This window comes from Glandiceps talaboti, chromosome 19, assembly GCF_964340395.1.
Source record: "Glandiceps talaboti chromosome 19, keGlaTala1.1, whole genome shotgun sequence".
NCBI lineage: Eukaryota > Metazoa > Hemichordata > Enteropneusta > Spengelidae > Glandiceps > Glandiceps talaboti.
In genome coordinates this window covers 106,945-128,651 of record NC_135567.1, presented here as the reverse complement: position 1 = coordinate 128,651, position 21,707 = coordinate 106,945, and the positions used below count along the sequence as shown (strand labels likewise).

Sequence of the window (21,707 nt, the reverse complement as noted above, 5' to 3'; positions counted from 1 at the left end):
CAGCCCTAATCATTGGTAGTCCTAGATTATCCAGATTACAAATAAAAAGTCAGCCCTAATCATTAGTAGTCCTAGATTGTCCAGATTACAAATAAATAGTCAGCCCTAATCATTGGTAGTACTAGTTTGTCCAGATTACAAATAAAAAGTCAGCCCTAATCATTAGTAGTACTAGATTGTCCAGATTACAAATAAAAAGTCAGCCCTAATCATTAGTAGTACTAGATTGTCCAGATTACAAATAAAAAGTCAGCCCTAATCATTAGTAGTACTAGATTGTCCAGATTACAAATAAAAAGTCAGCCCTAATCATTGGTAGTATTAGTTTGTCCAGATTACAAATAAAAAGTCAGCCCTAATCATTAGTAGTACTAGATTGTCCAGATTACAAATAAATAGTCAGCCCTAATCATTGGTAGTCCTAGTTTGTCCAGATTACAAATAAAAAGTCAGCCCTAATCATTGGTAGTCCTAGATTGTCCAGATTACAAATAAAAAGTCAGCCCTAATCATTGGTAGTCCTAGATTGTCCAGATTACAAATAAAAAGTCAGCCCTAATCATTGGTAGTCCTAGTTTGTCCAGATTACAAATAAAAAGTCAGCCCTAATCATTGGTAGTCCTAGATTGTCCAGATTACAAATAAAAAGTCAGCCCTTATCATTAGTAGTACTAGATTGTCCAGATTACAAATAAAAAGTCAGCCCTAATCATTGGTAGTACTAGATTGTCCAGATTACAAATAAAAAGTCAGCCCTAATCATTGGTAGTCCTAGTTTGTCCAGATTACAAATAAAAAGTCAGCCCTAATCATTGGTAGTCCTAGATTGTCCAGATTACAAATAAAAAGTCAGCCCTAATCATTGGTAGTCCTAGATTGTCCAGATTACAAATAAAAAGTCAGCCCTTATCATTAGTAGTACTAGATTGTCCAGATTACAAATAAAAAGTCAGCCTTAATCATTAGTAGTCCTAGATTGTCCAATGGTAGTCCATCTTTCATAGTTTAAAATGATAGCTTGTTCCTTGGCCATTACATAGTCTTGAGTTGAAGAAAATGTTTGCATGTTGAAAGAAATAATAATTAATAAAGCCATGAGTCAGGGTGAATTAATACAAACCTAACAGAAAAAAAATATGTTTAATTATTGTTGGATGTTTTGGACAGCATTCTTGTTTATTACACTATGTATGTTCATCACAGAACAGTATAGTATATAAGTTGTCTTCTTCCACTTTTGACATGTTTCAAAGAAATAACTAAACTGTCATTCTTCATTGTCTGATCTAGTGATAAACACTGGAGAAAGACAATGTTTGTTTCTTAATCACAAGTGAAAAATGTAAATATAGTTTTCCAGGTAAAAAAAAAACAAGTAGTGGGTGGGTAACAAAACAACTTCAGTGATTGGCTAATGAAACAACAGCAATGATTTGATAACAAAACAACAGTAGGGATGCCATGGCTAATAAACAACAGCAGGGATTGCATAATACAGTGAGGCACAACAAATGAAATGTTGTTTTGGGTTTAAAAGATTAAATACAAAACAGCTGGAAAAAGTTCAAATACTTTCTTAAGTCTAAAAAAATAAAAATTCTAACTATAGTATAACATTAGACTGTAAGATATGTCGTGTCATTCCCCACTTACTGGCTTGATCTACCCATGAAAAGGAGTTTACCAATGTGTGAGGGCACTCTATCATGGTATACCGTGTTGACCGATAATGTGAATGCACTCACCCCATCACGGTATACCGTGTTGACCGATATGTGAGGTCACCCCATCACGGTATACCATGTTGACCAATGTGTGAGGTCACTCCATCACGTTATACCATGTTGAACAATGTGTGAGGTCACTCCATCACGGTATACCATGTTGAACAATGTGTGAGGTCACTTCATCATGGCATACCATGTTGAACAATGTGTGAGGTCACTCCATCACGGTATACCATGTTGACCAATGTGTGAGGTCACTCCATCACGGTATACCATGTTGAACAATGTGTGAGGTCACTTCATCATGGCATACCATGTTGAACAATGTGTGAGGTCACTCCATCACGGTATACCATGTTCAACAATGTTTGAAGGCACTACATCATGGCATACCATGTTGAACAATGTGTGAGGGCACTACATCATGTTATACCATGTTGAACAATGTGTGAGGGCACTACATCATGGCATACCATGTTGAACAATGTGTGAGGGCACTACATCATGGTATACCATGTTGAACAATGTGTGAGGTCACTTCATCATGGCATACCATGTTGAACAATGTGTGAGGGCACTACATCATGGCATACCATGTTGATCGATGTGTGAGGGCACTCCATCACGATATACCGTGTAGACCAATGTGTGAGTACACTCACTCCATCACGGCCTACTGTGTTGACCAATGTGTGAGCGCACTACATCACGATGTACTGTGTTGACCAATGTGTGAGAGCACTACATCACGGTGTACTGTGTTGACCAATGTGTGAGGACACTTCATCACAGCATACTATGTTGACAGATCACTACATCATGGCATACCGTGTTGACCAGTTTGTGAGGGCACTACATCATGGCATACCTTGCAGACTTATATAATCTAAGTATTACAGAACTATTTTTACATGTTACAAAAAAAAACACAAAAAACAGTGGCGTTATTCTGACTGATAGGTCACTTGTTTTATGTCCTGTATGTTAGTCACATCAAGGTAAAGGTGAATAAAGTACTACATTTCTATCAAGGTAGGCAGTTAGGTTTTGAGTCCCTAATGTGTACTGGATTTGTACTGGCAATCTTTTGTCAGAATTAATGTAGAAAAGTCAGTAGAATAGTTTGAGACACTCTAACTTGAAGTTTATTTGTTATGAGTATATATATGCTTCATGTGTTTCCAAATTACAACACATTTCTATTAAGCTTGGGAGTTAGACATGAAATAGAATTAGACCCCTTAACTTGAAGCTTGTTTGTAATGTCATCAATATATTCTACATGTGTAAAGACATACAGTACATGTAATATTATAACTAATATTATTTTTAAGTTAATGCCCATTGCAGAAAGTGAAAATACTTTTTAGTCTCCATCAACCACTGCCTAGAGGGGCTTATCTGTTGGGTTCCATCCCTTCATGAATGTGTTTCGGCATTCCTTCTCATATCTCTGTCATGGACCAACTAATTTCAATCAAACCTTGCTAAAAGTTAGCATTTCTATATCATCCGTAGCCATGTTTATTGTAAGATTTCAGAATATACCTCCTTTGTAGGTGTAATATATAGTGACTCCACTCAAGTGCCCACACGCTCATGTTATCAAATATGAGCTTTCTTTCAAGACCTTGACCTTTGACCTTGAAAGACTTTTTCCAAGGTCAAATAACCAACTTTGGGTTATCTTCATAGCTTTTTCAGTTGAACATTTCAAGTGATGATAGTATTTAGTCCCCGCTGGACAAAGTCTGGGATGGGGACTTATGGATTGGGTTCCATCCGTACGTCGATCCGTCCATCCGTCCAGAGCCGTTTCTTGGAGATGTGTGGACCAATTTTTTTCAAACTTGGGACAGGGGCAACATACGATGGCATACATATACACGTCAATTTGTTTCATGATACAATCCTATATAGTTGCCAAGTAGCCATTTTTTTTCCGTAAGGAAGAGATATATTTATGGGTTGAAGTCTGTATGTCTGTGTGTTTGTCTGTCTGTGTCATCGTTTTCTCAATAACGGCTTGCTCAATTCAAACAAAATTTTGAAGACATATTCCGTAGGGTAATGGCAAGACTTGATTTTTTGGTAAAACTCCTGTGAATATCAATGAGCAATTTACATAATTAATGATTTTCGGTAATTACGCTATATCTCAAGAATGCATGCTTCAAATTCATTATAACTTGGTACACACATTTGCGATACCAAAGCACACCTGTCCTGAAAATATTACTAATGTAGCTTTTAGTTTTAATAAGTTATTGGCATATTTTCGATTGGCCACAAAAAAGGAAAAAATAGTTTCTCATCAGGAAATGTTGTCTAAAGTGGTACGATGATGCACTTATTTTTTTTTTACATTCTCAACAAATGACACAGGAGGTGTTGTGGTTGGCCAGGAGATCACTAACAGCAATGAGCAAATAGCAATCAATGAGAAAAAATAACTTATTACATATGTTCTGTTGTATTCCAACGATTGTCTGTAGGAACAACAATCTCAAAACTTTGCCCAATTCCATGACTTATGGAAGACATTCAGTTTACATCTGCTGTTGGTAAATTTCCCTGTCTAAAGCCATAACTCAGACATGCTTTAACAAATCTCATTCAAAGTTGGTATTAGGACAGTGGTCTATGACATACATGTGCATATCCAAATTCGTCGTGATACAATCCAACATGGCTGCCTGGCAGCCATTTTGTTTGCGGATTTTCCATGTCCAAACCCATAACTCCGACATGCTTGAATAGATCTCATTCAAAGTTGGTATTAGGACAGTGTACTATGACACACATGTGCATAGCGATTTTGTTGGCGCAGTTTTCATGTCCAAAGCAATAACCCATACATGCTTGAATACACCCCCTCCCTCTGTACCCGACCCATCCTTTATTGTTGAATGGTTTATTCCATCATGTCAACTTGAATAGTAGGCATGTCCCATGTCCAACAAGCAGACACAACATATCTAAATCTGTTTGATTTCAACCTCCATATTCAAGGTCAAATAGGAAATTGGTCAATAAATTATGAAGTTTTGTATCAAGAGACAGCATTCAGATTTGCTCAATAACTTTGCCATATAACACACCAGTTGGGGACTATGTTTTCTATGAAGCCGTGTCCTTTAAAAATGTCAAGACTTTTGAAATGTGTATATTTGATATGGTGTTGGGTGATAACTATAAATAGCATGACGTGTGCATGGTAAACTAACCACTTAATCATTCATAAGAAAATAAAAACAACAATAAAACAATATGCACTTTATATCCCAACCAACCCTAGCCTATTTGTTTACTAAGTCTGACCAAAACAAATAAACAAACAAACAAGAATCCTTTGCACTGTTAAGCAAATGTTGATAAAAAATGTGCAGATAAAGAGACCTGCTTTGCACTATTATTGTCTTCACATTAAACTTGACTTTCTTTTCCTGTCTTAGAGTTCACCTATGACCTCTAGTGTCATAGGAGCTGACCTTTGACCTTTCTTATGTTATTATTTAACTTGGCTGATGCTGATATAATTATCGTTACATAATTGGTTTCCATGGACACTGCTATATCTAGCACCCAAAAAAAGCAGCACACATAAACACATACAACACGCATGCCGTGAATTTTAACCTATGGTTCTTTATTTTGTGCCCACAGCCACACCCCGCCCACCCAGCAATTGCACCCCCTCACCCCCATGCACCCATACCACAACCGCCCCTACCAACCAGTGTTGCGAATGCAATGGCAGCAGTGACAGGAGGCAATGCCCCCTGCTCCACCCTATTTGTGGCCAACCTGGGAACCCATACAACAGAGCAGGAACTCAGAGAACTTTTTAATGGGTAAGTCTTTTCTTGTTCTTGAAATGTAATTGATTGAAATCTGTCACATGACAGCTTTTTAGCACAACTGAACTTGTTCAGTAGTGCTATAGGGATCGCCCGGCGTCTGTCTGTCTGTGTGTGTGTGTGTGTGGATGTGTGTGTGTGTGTGTGTGTGTAAACAACTTAAAGTCAAAAACCGCTGAACCGATTGCCACGATATTTGGTGGGTCCATTACTTTGGGTGTCTAGTTGGGAAATTGTTCAAATCAAAATGATTGCATCACAGGTGTGTGATTTGGGTCAAAAAATGTGATTTTTGGTCAAAAAACTTAAACTCAGAAACTACTGGGCAGATTGGTGCGAAATTTGGTGGGAACATTCTTAAGGGGGTGTAAAGTAAGATTTGTTCATGACGGGATGATTCCATCAGTGATATGCAAATTAGGGCTAAAAATGTGTCTTTTTGGTTAAAAATCTATAATTCTAAAACTACTGAGCAGATTGGGCTGAAATTTAATGGGAATGTATCTAGGGATGTATGGACGAAGAAATATTAAGCATACCATGATTCCATGAGTGATATGCAAATTAGGTGTAAAAATGTTCATTTTTGGTCAAAAACTTATATCTCAAAAAGTACTTGGTCAATTAGTCTGAAACTTGGCAAGATGTTTCTGAAACTGTTATTCTGCAGATTTTCTTAAAAACATTTTGACAAAATTGGCCCTAGTGACCATGACCACACCCTTTAGCAACAACCAAATGGCAGTATATTTTGGTCAAATAACAACATCATCTGGTAAGCAAGTGAGTAAACATTCAAAAAATGTATGCAAATACCCTAGCAACCATGACCACGCCCATAGCAACAGCCAAACGGTGGTGTATTTCACAAAGATAACAATAGGGTTTAATAGATAATTGAATAAACATCCAAAAAATGTATGTAAATTTGCATAGCAACAAGACCACGCCCATAACAACAGCCAAATAATCACGTATATTGCAAAGATAACAACAGGAATAGAAAGACAGATGAATAAACATTCAAAAAATGTATGCAAATACCCTAGTAACCATGACCACGCCCATAGCAACAGCCAAACGGTGGTGTATTTCACAAAGATAACAGGGTTTAATAGACAATTGAATAAACATTCAAAAAATGTATGTAAATTTTCCTAGCAACAAGACCACGCCCATAGCAACAGCCAAATGATCACGTATATTGCAAAGACAATATCAGGAATTCATACACAAGTGAACAAAAACATACACAAATGTATGCAAATATATCTAACAACATGACCACGCCCATAGCAACAGCCAAATGATAGCATTTATCGTAAAGATAGCAACATGGTTGGATAGGCAACTGGATAGTTATTCAGCAAATAAACACCTATTGTTAACATAGACTAGCATATGGATAAACATTTTTAAAAACTACAGTTGTGCTACAATGCCATTGGCGGTATTTTTACATATGCCAATGGCCTGTCATTATACATCTTCATTAGTTGAAATCTGTTATTTGACAACTGCTTTAGAATATGATTTTAAATGATCTCCTGTTTCCTTTGGTTGAAAGCTGTCATGTGACAAGTGAGGGTTCAAAAAGTTTTGAACATCTTCAAAAAATGATCATCCTTTGCACTTGACTGTTTGTGAATGTAAGAGTACCTTCAATAAGAGATTAAATTTACCAAAGATAGCTACTCAACATTCCAGGAGTTCGCTTTTACCAAAGGCAATTAGAATTTTTAATGACCATGGTGTTAAGCTGCAAAGCAGTGTTTGTATAATTAGCATGACTGAACTGGTAAGGTTCATTAGTACTATAGGCATGGCAAAGTGTGTCTGTCTGTCTGTCTGTCAATACGTCTGTCTGTGTGTGTGTGTGTGTGTAAACAACTTAAAGTAAAAAACTACTGGACCGATTGCCATGATATTTTGTGGTTTGTGATATTTACCATGGGAAATTGTTCAAATCAAAATGATCTTAGGCCAAATAAAAAAGTTGTTTGGTTCTGGTTACCCGACCCCACCTAGTTTTTCACCCTGACCCTAAACTTTTTTCTACATATGCGAGAAAAATAATAAGAAAATTGCAAAAATTGTGAAGTCTCGCAAGAAATAGTGCATGCGGAAACTGACATCAACTTGAAAAGACAATATAAAACTATTCTTCAAATATGTAATGGATGTACATATGATAGGAAGAAATAAATAACACAGAGACCATTTGTAAAATAATGGAAAACCTGAACTACATACTCACACATGAAAAAATATATAATAAAATAGAATAAAATATCTACCTAATTTAAAATTGAATGTAATCGAAAACACAACATTTTAATTTTTATACCTTACCTTCGGTGTGTGATTCAAGGTGATAGTGGTACCTCTCCTAGGGATCATGGAGTGCCTGCGGTTGTTGCCACACCACACTGGTCGAACCCACAAAGGGATTTAAGTCCGTGGTATCCAATCTATTGCTCAGTAGATGAGATCCAATTTCCCTCCCTCAGCATTCCCAGCCTGGTGACGGCCAGGTTCACCCATACAATGTGATCGCCCAGGGAGGAATGAGACTTATCCCCACTACAGAGGTCACGGACTTGTCCTTTGGTCAAGGTAATTCTTTACTGCCACCGGCGAATACGATGGGTCAGCCCAGATACCAGACACCCATTGATTCTATCATTGACCAAACTGGAGTGCAAGTCGGAGTTTATTTCTGCCCTTGGGGACACTCCTGTGTTCCTTATAGCCAGTTTCCTGTGACAAACCCTCATTTCTACCAATATACAGGGGTTCATGCACAGAGGACAGGGAACACTGTTTTTTACCACTCATGACGAGGTTGCCTACGAAGAGGTAATTTCTTGGATTTACAAGCAGTTTCCCGACTGTAAACGGCCAGCTCCAACCAAACCGCTTGAAGCTCGAATCACATAGTTTCAGTCGCTTGGTGAAGCGCTGCAGTTTCAGCTTACCCAACAACGACTCTTCCTTGGGCCAATTCAGTCTCATCTCGATAAGTGCAAATCAAGAGCGAACTGGCAGGTATGAACTACAGGAATCCTCTTCTGCCGGGTCGATTCCCATGGTTCAGATCCAAGTCGAAGTCTTACCATGTTCACATGCCTGAACCATGGCTAGGATATCCCACTTTGGAGAAGGAGGCTAGGTTAGTCGATGATAACTACACCGCCTTCAAATCCTATGTGATTTCTTGCGCCTTCTTGAGGTCCTTGAGTGAATTGTTGTCTAAGAACATATGCATTCTATCCCGTATGGACTGGTTTATTCCCATGGCGATTGAATTGACGAAGAGTGGTCCTGTTTCGGACTCTCGGGGCAAACTCCTCCGCCTGTTTCACTCAGTAGCAATGAGCGTAACTGATCTTGGAACGTGACATCTTCCTTGAGCGACTGCCATCAAAATACACCCCTGAACTAAAACTAGAAGCTAGGGTTAGTAAGTCGAGTAGCTCTAGATTTTTGTTCGAGGGCTCCTTGAGGGAGATGGCTAAGCAAGTACTGGCTATGGTTGAGAGGGGACCGAAGAATACAAAACCCCCTCAGTTCCAGGCCACTACTATGCCATAAGCGTCGAAAGTACCTACTCCAACCACAAGACAGCAACCACAAACTAGTGGAAAACAAGTGTTAGGGTCAGAATAGAAAAAGCAACTGTAAACCCAGACATGATCAGGGTCAGGCTGGGAGTGCTAGGCGCACTAGTCAACTGAGTAAGCCGTCCACTTCCTCGACCAGTTCACAAGGGTCAGGAAGACGTCTCCTTCACAACATGACTGTGAACCCCACGGATACAAGCGGTCCAGTGGGGGGCATCTGATGTTGTTCGCAACACAATGGGAATATATAACTTCAGACAAGTGGATCTTGTCTACCGTAAGAGAGGGTTACCAACCATCTTTCGTACATGATACTGTTCATTCGGTTGACTGTTCATTACCCTGGTTCCAAGACCGCCGGTCAATGGACTGCATTGCTGGAAGCTATCAACTCTCTATTAAGCAAAATCGCAATATAGGGAAATCAATGCCCAGTCATCGGGACCCGGCTTTTACAGCCATTTTTTCCTCATTCTCAAAAAGTTGGGAGGATGGCATCTCATACTGAATCTATCATCTGCAAGTGCCCAGATTCAAGATGGAAACAGGCCAATTTGTTTTCGCCTCTATCTAGCCAGGCGAATGGATGGCTTCCATAGATTTGAAAGACGCATACTTCCACATTCCCATTAACGTGTCATGTCATCACTTCCTTTGCTTTGCAACAATGATCGAGTGTTCGAATATGTAGCACTACCGTTCGGTCTCGCAACAGCACTGAAAGTCTTTACTCGAGTAATAACTGCACCGGTGACCACTCTGCATGCACATGGTTTCCTACTCAATCCTTATCTAGACGACTGGCTGCTACAGGACAAAGAAGTTGAACAGCTACTGTACATTGCTTGATTTGAGTCACCCAGCTGCTCCTGAGGTCTCTCGGATTTCTTCTGAGTCCCGACAAATCCATCCTAGTTCCCGCTTAGGACATGATTTTTATCGGGATGGGTTTTCTGACCAAACAGGGATTAGTCTGTCCACCACAAGAGTGAGCGGACAATATTGTCTTGCTGGTAAGGCTTGTATAGGCATGACCTTACATACAAACCAAGCTATTTCTGTCCCTGTTAGGTCGGATGAATTCCGACATTTCACCATGGCCATGCCTTAGAATGAATCCCATTCAGCTCTACCTGTTGGCTCATTGGCACCCCAGTATCCATTCAGCAGAGTCCACTGTTCCCATCCTACCACCCCTTTTTTCATCTACAGTGGTGGCTGGACATTGAGTAGGCAATATTGAAAGGAAAACCATTGTCGGTTTGGAAACCTGACTTTTCCCTTTTTACCACAGCATCATCCTAGGTGGGATGGAGAGCCCATCTGGACCACCACTGGACTTCAGGTACTTGGGATCAACCAACCAGCCTCCATCACATCAACTGGTTAGAATTGCAGGCAGTTGTTCTAGCTCTTTGCTGGTCGAACTCGTGGTGTTACACCACAGTGTGCCAGTCAATACCAACAGTGGTGGCTTACATCAGCGAAATGGGGGGGGGGGGGGGGACCAGATCACCGACCCTATGCTATCCCACCTGGGACCTAATGTTCTGGTGCAAAGACAGGAAGATAACACTAAGGGCATGGCATCTGCTGGGGAAGTGCAACAGGATTGCAGACACACTCTCACGCTGCATCCAAGTTCGCCCCACGGAGTGGGAAATTCCACAAGATGTAGCCAGTCAAATCTTCATCAAGTGGAACAAACCAGTAGTCGACCTGTTCGCGAGTTTCTCAATCGCAAACTGCCTCTCTTTGTATCTCCATGGCCAGATCTCAGAGCAATGGCAGTGGATGCCATATCGTTCAGCTGGGAGGGGTTGGAGGCATCCTTGCCACCCCTACCCCTTCTACCACTTGTCCACAGAAAAATCCAAGAGGAGAAGTGTGTACTGTCTCTCTTCGCTCCACTGTGGCCAAACCGTTCGTGGTTCCCAGTGTTGCTGTCTCTCCTAATAGATCTCCCATGAGAGCTGCCATTGAGGGAGGATCTGTTGTCACAGGTATGGAACATCGTTCACCCACACCCGGAAATGTTTCATCTACATGCATAGAGATTGTCGAACATTCTCTCATTGTGAAGGGCTTTTCTCGCAAGGCTGCCATGGTCATTGCAAGACCCCAGCGAGCAAGTACCCTTGCCACTTATGGGGAAAAGTGGAATCTCTGGTTGGTGTTATCAACTCTGAGTCTCTGCACAACAATTAACTCCCTTTTTGTTTGAGCTTTTTGACGTGCAGAAGTTAGCTGTTCAGACCATTAATGGTACACCTTTCAGCTATTTCTAGTACCATTAGGAGTGTTGGGGTCCTGACTTTGGACAAGATAAGATCTTATCTAGTATGATTAGGAATTTCCACATTCACCTTGGCCCATTTCAGATCCCCAGTGGAGTCTTTTTTTAGTGCTCAATGCCCTACTATCTCCGCCTTTTGAGCCTCTATACCAGATTTTGTTTGAATTTCTCACACTTAAGACTACCTTTCTGCTTGCTCTTGCTTCAGGTAGTAATAGAAGTGAAATCCATGCACTAGATATTAACCAGGGTCGAATCCAGTTGTTGCAGCACCAAGTTGTACCTCACACGTTCGGACTCACCCTAGGTTCATTGCAAAAAATCAGGTTTTAGGTTCCGTGGCTTCTCCCATTATCATTAAGGATTTAGCCACTCTTGTGGGAAGTGACCAAAAAGAACATCTTTTATGTCCAGCCAGAGCTCTCAAGTGGTACTATAATTGCACCAAAGACATTAGGGCCGATCGTACCTGTCTGTTCATCTCTTGGAATTTGGATTGTACTCCTGCCAATATTTCTAAGTGAATAGTTGATACCATTAAAATAACATACAGTTCGTCCATGGCTGAAGCCCTGGTAATTTTTGAAGTCACTGCTCACGAGGTATGGGCAGTGGCTACTTCCTGGGCACTTTGGTCTGACATACCCATTAAGTCAGTCATTGAGGCAGGAACCTGACACTCTAAGAACTCGTTCATCAGCTTTTACCAGCAGGACATGGCCCAAGAGGTAGCCAGGATGTCTACCCTGGGTCCTGTCAGTTCTGCTCAGAATATTGCTACGCCTTTCTCTGAGGAGACTCCCTCCACCAAGTAGGTGTTGTATTCTAGGCTAACCCAAAAGTAAGCTAAAAGGTGGGTATTCTGTACAGAATTGTAATTTCTACTGAAATGAATTTCTGTATAGGGGTAATGCCAACCTTCTCCTCCCCACAGTCTCCAGTTCTTTAACCTTTGGTTGCTTTTAATACCAAGAGTACTGAGTATTGGCTAGTCAGGGTCATGTGACCACTGGGGGATTGCCCTCAGGGTGCAGAGAAAACAAATGTATCGACTTCGCAATCACAAGGGGAAGCAGAGGGACACCCAAAAGTAAGCTAAAGGTGGGTATTAGTCATTCATTTCAGTAGAAATTACACTTGTGATTTTTGGTAAAAAAAACTTAAACTCCAAATTTACTTGGCAGATCGGTTAGAAATTTGGTTGGAACACTCTTAAAGGTGTTTATATTAAGAATTGTTCATGACATCAGTGATATGCAAATTAGGTATGAAAATGTGTCTTTTTGGTCAAAAATCTTTAATCCCAAAACCTACTGAGCAGTTTGGGCTGAAATTTGGTTTAAATCCATCTGGGCATGTGTATTAATAATAATCCCATTGGTGATATGCAAATTAGCTCTAAAATGTCAATTTTGGTCAAAAACGTAATATCTTGAAACTGCATGATGAATGAGTTGAAACTTGGTGGGGATGTTTCTGGAGATATTATTCTGCAGTTATTATTGAAAATATTTTGACACATTTGGCCCTAGGAACCATAACCATACCCTTAGCAACAGTGAAATTATGATGCATATTACAAAGATAACAACAGGGATGGGTAGGTAAATGAATATAGATTCAAAAAATATATGCAAATATGGCTAGCAACAAGACCATGTCCACAGCAACAGGTAAACGATGGTTTATATCAATTGCAAAGATGAAAAGTGGGGAGGGCAGGCAAGTTGATAAAGTTTTCGAAAATGTATGCAACTATGCCTAGCAGCAAGGCCATGCCCATAGCAACAGGACTATGCCCATAGCAACAGCTAAATACAGTTATGCTACAATGCCATTAGCACTATTTTTAGCCCAAATGAACTGATAAGGGCAGCCCTTTTTATTTTTCTGTTTCTCATCTCCCAACCTACCCTAATTTGCAGCTCCGCCATCAGGAAAAAAACTTTCCGACCGACCCTTCAGTTCAAAACAGCAAGATTGTAAGGTTCGAACGAACATCAAACATTCCTCATGGTTTTTAGCTGTAAATCAGTTGTATCATCAGGAAATGACCGACTTCACAATAGCAATACAATTCATGACCCATGACATGCATGACCTTGGAATACGTTCTTTGTTCATTGCGCATGTGCAATAAATGAAATTATCATAGATTCACATAGCATAGGCTCATGATGTATGTTACAACTTACAAGCTTCAATTGTGTCATAAACACAGGTGTTAGGCATGGATGTTACAAAAATTGTACAAAATGACTTAAAAGGAGCAGTGATTGATGATTTAAATAGTTTCAGCATTGGAATGTTTGAATGTAAATTTGTCGGTGTCGACACTATGCAACAACATCTTGCTATTTGCCAATTGGTATCATTAGTAACAACACTTACAAGTTACAGAAGACACGTAATGTATACTGCACTGTAAGGTCAACCAAGACTTGCATGGCATGTTACCAATGTTTACATTATTACTTTTATACAGTATTGAATTGAATTGAATTTATTTGGGTAAAAATTTATACAAGTACATATTAAAATACAAGGATAAAGATTGCCGAGGATAACACATAAAAGTATTTTTAAAAACACTTATTTCAAATGTAGTCCGCATAGGGGTATTAAAGATGCCATGGCAACAATGTTACAACTACAAAAACAAACGAACAAACAAACAAACAAAATTAAAAATAAATTTATATGTATTACAGAAAACATGACAGAGCACCAAATAAAGTTACAAAATACACTCTGACTACACCCATAATTTCCAAAAGGAAGGACTAAAAAGTTACAAAATATTTTGTTCTTTAACCTCTAATTTGTTCCATAGAAAAGATTTGACATGGTTTTTAAAACTATTTTTTGTATGAGATTGTTTCACTGAGAGGGGGAGACTATTCCAAAGACCAATGCCTGTGTATGCAAATGAACTGTTACCCATACCACCGACTCTTACACATGACAGTTCACTCACTCTTGTTCTATAACTGTTCTGATTACGGACCATTTATCCAAAGGATAATCCCATAGGAGTACTAAGTTCTACAGATGTTTACATGTTATCTGGTGGATTGTTTTGACAAGTTCACACTGAAGAAAAATGTTTCATAGAAGTAATGATTTATATATTAAAATGAAAATTCCTTTATCCCACTGGTGACAATCACGCAAGTGTTTCAAAAAGTTACGTACTAAAGTTCCAATTGGATAACTTGAAAAAGTTGCTAGCGATGTCAATGCCACCTTGATTAATAGAACGAATGTATTTAGTACTCTTATGTTTATTGTGTTTCTAGGCCTCTGACCCATATGCAAAGTTTACAAAATAGTGAAAAATGAGATTCTGTCGTACAGATAACAAACGTGTGAAAAATAAATTACATAGTATTTGCTTTGAAAGTTGTCATCTCCGTAGCTTAGTATACATATTAGAAACCAACTCTTACCATTCAATATTTACACAACCAACCCATTTACAATAAGTTTAAAATTATAATGAGTACTGCTAATTCAGATATTTAGCTAAATTTATGTAAATATGGATTCATCTTCTTACAAAGTTTTTCTACGGACTTGTCAACCTTGCTAAAATGAAGGAAAGAGACCTGTAACGAGAGTTCAATAAAGAGAAGAGAAAAGAAGTTTGTAGAGAGACTGACAGGACAGAATAGGACTAAAACATACCAATTTTTTTTCATTTCACTCGCCTACCCCTGCCTGACTATTCCACTGGAGATGAGAAACAAAAACAAAGGTCACCCTTAGGTTCAGTAGTGCTATAGTCATCACTAAGTGTCTGTCTTTGTGTGTGTGTGTGTGTGTGTGTGTGTGTGTGTGTGAGAGAGAGAGAGAGAGAGAGACTGTGTGTGTGTGTGTGTGTGTGTGAGAGAGAGAGAGAGAGAGACTGTGTGTGTGTGTGTGTGTGTGTGTGTGTGAGAGAGAGACTGTGTGTGTGTGTGTGTGTGTGTGTGTGTGTAAACAACTTGAATTCAAAAACTGGATTGCTTTGATATTTGGTGGTCATGTTACTTTGGGTGTCTAGTTGGGAAATTGTTCAAATGACAATGATTGCATCAGAGATGTGGGTTTTGGGTAAAAAAAATGTGATATTTAGTCAAAAAACTTAAACTCCAAAAGTACTGGGCAGATTGGCATGAAATTTGGTAGGAACAGTCTTAGGGGTGGGTAAATTAAGATTGTTCATGACATGATGATTCCCTTAGTTATATGCAAATTAGGGCTAAAAATGGTCAAAATCATGTAATTCCAAAATTATTCCGCAGATTGGGCTGAAATTTAAAGGGATGCATCTGTGGGTGTATAGATGAAGACATATTAAGCATATAATGATTTTGACAAAATTGGCCCTAGCAACCATGACCATGCCCTTAGCAACAACCAAATGGTAGTATCTTTTGGTCAAATAACAACATCGTCTGGTAGGCAAGTGAGTAAACATTCAGAAACTGTATGCAAATATCCCTAGCAACCATGACCACACCCATAGCAACAGCCAAACTGTGGTATATTTCACAAAGATAACAGGGATTAATAGACAATTGAATAAAAATGTATATAAATGTGGCTCGCCACAAGACCACGCCCATAGCAACAGCCAAATGATCACATATATTGCAAAGATAACGAGGATTAATAGACAACTGAATAAACATTTTAAAATGTATGCAAATATGCCTAGCAACAAGACCACAACCATAGAAACATCTAAATGATAACATATATTGCAAAGATAATATCAGGAATTCATACACAAGTGAACAAAAAAATTCAAAAATGTATGCAAATATATCTAACAACATGACCATGCCCATAGAAACAGCCAGATGATCACATGTATCGCAAAGATAGCAAAATGGTTGGCTAGGCAACTGGATATTCTTTCAGCAAATGAACACCTATTGTTAGCATAGACTAGCATATGGATAAAAAATTTTAAACACTGTACAGTTGTGCTACAACGCCATTGGCTGTATTTTAAAATGTTTAACGTCTAGTTATTCCATGTAATATGGTTGTTTTGGTTACCATGGCAACTGATGTTATAAAATGATCACTTTTTTGAACTCAGCATAACAAACTACCCAATGTATGGTGTTCAATATGCAAATGAAATAGATTATTATTAAATTTATAGCGTTATTTGTCAGATGAAAATGTATTTAACCAAAACAACATTTTCAAGCCTAGTGTACATTTGTATTGAAACAGGTCTCCTAGTTTTAACAGTTTATGTCACAATACGTAGCACCAACTCATACTTGCCAAAAACAAGGAAATTGTTGTACTAAATTTCATTTCTTTCGATGTTTTATGTCAAACTTTGGAAATATAATTAGCATACATGTATAATGGTGGTTTTAGTCATGGCAAATGCCATAAAAAGACTCTCTTTTTGAACTCCACATAACAAACTACCCCAGGTAGGGTGGTCAATATGCATAAACTTTATTATTATTAAAATTATTATTATATATTACTTATTCTTATTAATTTTATTATTATTCAACCATACAGAAAAGTTTTTCACCTCATTTTGTCATTGGTTGAAATCTGTCATGTGACAACTTCTCGATGCATAACACTTGCATTCTTAAAATATCCATCAGTTAAAAGCTCATATAACAGTTTTAAATAATTTCAATTGGTTAAAATATGTCATGTGACAGCTGTTCAATTAATATGTAAGGATTCATCCTAGTACATTCATCAATCGTGACAATTTGATAATATTTAATTGACCTTTACTCTTTGACATCTTTAGGCTACCAGGGTTCAGTAGATTACGATTTCACAACAAGGGTGGAGCCCCATGCTGTTTTGTAGAATTTCAAGTAAGTTTATTATTTATTATTGTTATAAGGCTGAAGCTATTACCACACCAGGTGGCACTAACAAGTTCACTATTGACACACCAGGCGGCAATAACAAGTTCACTATTGACACACCAGGTGGCAATAACAAGTTCGCTATTGACACACCAGGTGGCAATAACAAGTTCGCTATTGACACACCAGGTGGCAATAACAAGTTCAATATTGACAGACCGGGTGGCAATAACAATTTCACTATTGACACACCAGGTGGCAATAACAAGTTCATTATTGACACACCAGGTGGCAATAACAATTTCACTATTGACACACCAGGTGGCAATAACAATTTCAATATTGACAGACCGGGTGGCAATAACAATTTCACTATTGACACACCAGGTGGCAATAACAATTTCAATATTGACACACCAGGTGGCAATAACAAGTTCATTATTGACACACCAGGTGGCAATAACAAGTTCAATATTGACACATCAAGTCGCAATAACAAGTTTGATATTGACACACCAGGTGGCAATAACAATTTCACTATTGACACACCAGGTGGCAATAACAAGTTCGCTATTGACACACCAGGTGGCACTAACAAGTTCACTATTGACACACCAGGTGGCAATAAAAAGTTCATTATTGACACACCAGGTGGCAATAACAAGTTCGCTATTGACACACCAGGTGGCAATAACAAGTTCGCTATTGACACACCAGGTGGCAATAACAAGTTCATTATTGACACACCGGGTGGCAATAACAATTTCACTATTGACACACCAGGTGGCAATAACTAGTTCACTATTGACACACCAGGTGGCAATAACAAGTTCATTATTGACACACCAGGTGGCAATAACAAGTTCAATATTGACACACCAAGTCACAATAACAAGTTTGATATTGACACACCAGGTGGCAATAACAAGTTCATTATTGACACACCAGGTGGCAATAACAAGTTCGCTATTGACACACCAGGTGGCAATAACAAGTTCGCTATTGACACACCAGGTGGCAATAACAAGTTCATTATTGACACACCGGGTGGCAATAACAATTTCACTATTGACACACCAGGTGGCAATAACTAGTTCACTATTGACACACCAGGTGGCAATAACAAGTTCATTATTGACACACCAGGTGGCAATAACAAGTTCAATATTGACACACCAAGTCACAATAACAAGTTTGATATTGACACACCAGGTGGCAATAACAATTTAACTATTGACACACCAGGTGGCAATAACAAGTTCGCTATTGACACACCAGGTGGCACTAACAAGTTCACTATTGACACACCAGGTGGCAATAACAAGTTCATTATTGACACACCAGGTGGCAATAACAAGTTCACTATTGACACACCAGGTGGCAATAACAAGTTCGCTATTGACACACCAGGTGGCAATAACAAGTTCATTATTGACACACCAGGTGGCAATAACAAGTTCACTATTGACACACCAGGTGGCAATAACAAGTTCATTATTGACACACCAGGTGGCAATAAGAATTCATTATTGACACACCGGGTGGCAATAACAATTTCACTATTGGCACACCAAGTGGCAATAACAAGTTCATTATTTGACACACCAGGTGGCAATAACAAGTTCAATATTGACACACCAGGTGGCAATAACAAGTTCGCTATTGACACACCAGGTGGCAATAACAAGTGCATTATTGACACACCGGGTGGCAATAACAATTTCACTATTGACACACCAGGTGGCAATAACAAGTTCATTATTAACACACCAGTTGGCAATAACAATTTCACTATTGACACACCAGGTGGCAATAAGAAGTTCATTATTGACACACCAGGTGGCAATAACAAGTTCATTATTGACACACCAGGTTGCAATAACAAGTTCATTATTGACACACCAGGTGGCAATAACAAGTTCGTTATTGACACACCAGGTGGCAATAACAAGTTCATTATTGTCACACCAGGTGGCAATAACAATTTCACTATTGACACACCAGGTGGCAATAACAAGTTCACTATTGACACACCAGGTGGCAATAACAAATTCGTTATTGACACACCAGGTGGCAATAACAAGTTCATTATTTGACACACCAGGTGGCAATAACAAGTTCATTATTGTCACACCAGGTGGCAATAACAATTTCACTATTGACACACCAGGTGGCAATAACAAGTTCATTATTTGACACACCAGGTGGCAATAACAAGTTCATTATTGACACACCAGGTGGCAATAACAAATTCATTATTGACACACCAGGTGGCAATAACAAGTTCGATATTGACACACCAGGTGGCAATAACAAGTTTACTATTGACACACCAGGTTGCAATAACAAGTTCATTATTGACACACCTGGTGGCAATAACAAGTTCAATATTGACATACCAAGTGGCAATAACAAGTTTGATATTGACACACCAGGTGGCAATAATAATTTCACTATTGACACACCAGGTGGCAATAACAATTTCACTATTGACACACCAGGTGGCAATAACAAGTTCGCTATTGACACACCAGGTGGCACTAACAAGTTCACTATTGACACACCAGGTGGCAATAACAATTTCACTATTGACACACCAGGTGGCAATAACAATTTCACTATTGACACACCAGGTGGCAATAACAAGTTCACTATTGACACACCAGGTGGCAATAACAAGTTCATTATTGACACACCAGGTGGCAATAACAATTTCACTATTGGCACACCAGGTGGCAATAACAAGTTCATTATTTGACACACCAGGTGGCAATAACAAGTTCATTATTGACACACCAGGTGGCAATAACAAGTTCACTATTGACACACCAGGTGGCAATAACAAGTTCGCTATTGACACACCAGGTGGCAATAACAAGTGCATTATTGACACACCGGGTGGCAATAACAATTTCACTATTGACACACCAGGTGGCAATAACAAGTTCATTATTAACACACCAGGTGGCAATAACAATTTCACTATTGACACTCCAGGTGGCAATAAGAAGTTCATTATTGACACACCAGGTGGCAATAACAAGTTCATTATTGACACACCAGGTTGCAATAACAAGTTCATTATTGACACACCAGGTGGCAATAACAAGTTCGTTATTGACACACCAGGTGGCAATAACAAGTTCATTATTGTCACACCAGGTGGCAATAACAATTTCACTATTGACACACCAGGTGGCAATAACAAGTTCACTATTGACACACCAGGTGGCAATAACAAATTCGTTATTGACACACCAGGTGGCAATAACAAGTTCATTATTTGACACACCAGGTGGCAATAACAAGTTCATTATTGTCACACCAGGTGGCAATAACAATTTCACTATTGACACACCAGGTGGCAATAACAAGTTCATTATTTGACACACCAGGTGGCAATAACAAGTTCATTATTGACAAATCAGGTGGCAATAACAAGTTCATTATTGACACACCAGGTTGCAATAACAAGTTCATTATTGACACACCAGATGGCAATAACAAGTTCAATATTGACATACCAAGTGGCAATAACAAGTTTGATATTGACACACCAGGTGGCAATAATAATTTCACTATTGACACACCAGGTGGCAATAACAATTTCACTATTGACACACCAGGTGGCAATAACAAGTTCGCTATTGACACACCAGGTGGCACTAACAAGTTCACTATTGACACACCAGGTGGCAAAATCAAGTTCATTATTGACACACCAGGTGGCAATAACAATTTCACTATTGACACACCAGGTGGCAATAACAAGTTCACTATTGACACACCAGGTGGCAATAACAAGTTCATTATTGACACACCAGGTGGCAATAACAATTTCACTATTGGCACACCAGGTGGCAATAACAAGTTCATTATTTGACACACCAGGTGGCAATAACAAGTTCATTATTGACACACCAGGTGGCAATAACAAGTTCAATATTGACACACCAGGTGGCAATAACAAGTTCGCTATTGACACACCAGGTGGCAATAACAAGTGCATTATTGACACACCGGGTGGCAATAACAATTTCACTATTGACACACCAGGTGGCAATAACAAGTTCATTATTAACACACCAGGTGGCAATAACAATTTCACTATTGACACACCAGGTGGCAATAAGAAGTTCGCTATTGACACACCAGGTGGCAATAACAAGTTCATTATTGACTCACCAGGTTGCAATAACAAGTTCATTATTGACACACCAGGTGGCAATAACAAGTTCGTTATTGACACACCAGGTGGCAATAACAAGTTCATTATTGTCACACCAGGTGGCAATAACAATTTCACTATTGACACACCAGGTGGCAATAACAAGTTCACTATTGACACACCA

General features: G+C 39.0%; 1 protein-coding gene across 2 annotated transcripts in view; it reads left to right on the top strand.

Moving 5' to 3' along the window:
- The window catches only part of LOC144449962 (RNA-binding protein, mRNA-processing factor 2a-like), a 287,300-nt gene that overhangs the window by 241,165 nt on the left and 24,428 nt on the right, over positions 1–21,707 (top strand). For both annotated transcript variants that reach the window (XM_078140529.1, XM_078140528.1), the window contains 2 exons: positions 5,394–5,581; positions 17,292–17,361. In XM_078140529.1, coding sequence (XP_077996655.1) covers positions 5,394–5,581; positions 17,292–17,361 — 258 coding nt within the window. The remainder of the gene's footprint in view (positions 1–5,393; positions 5,582–17,291; positions 17,362–21,707) is intronic.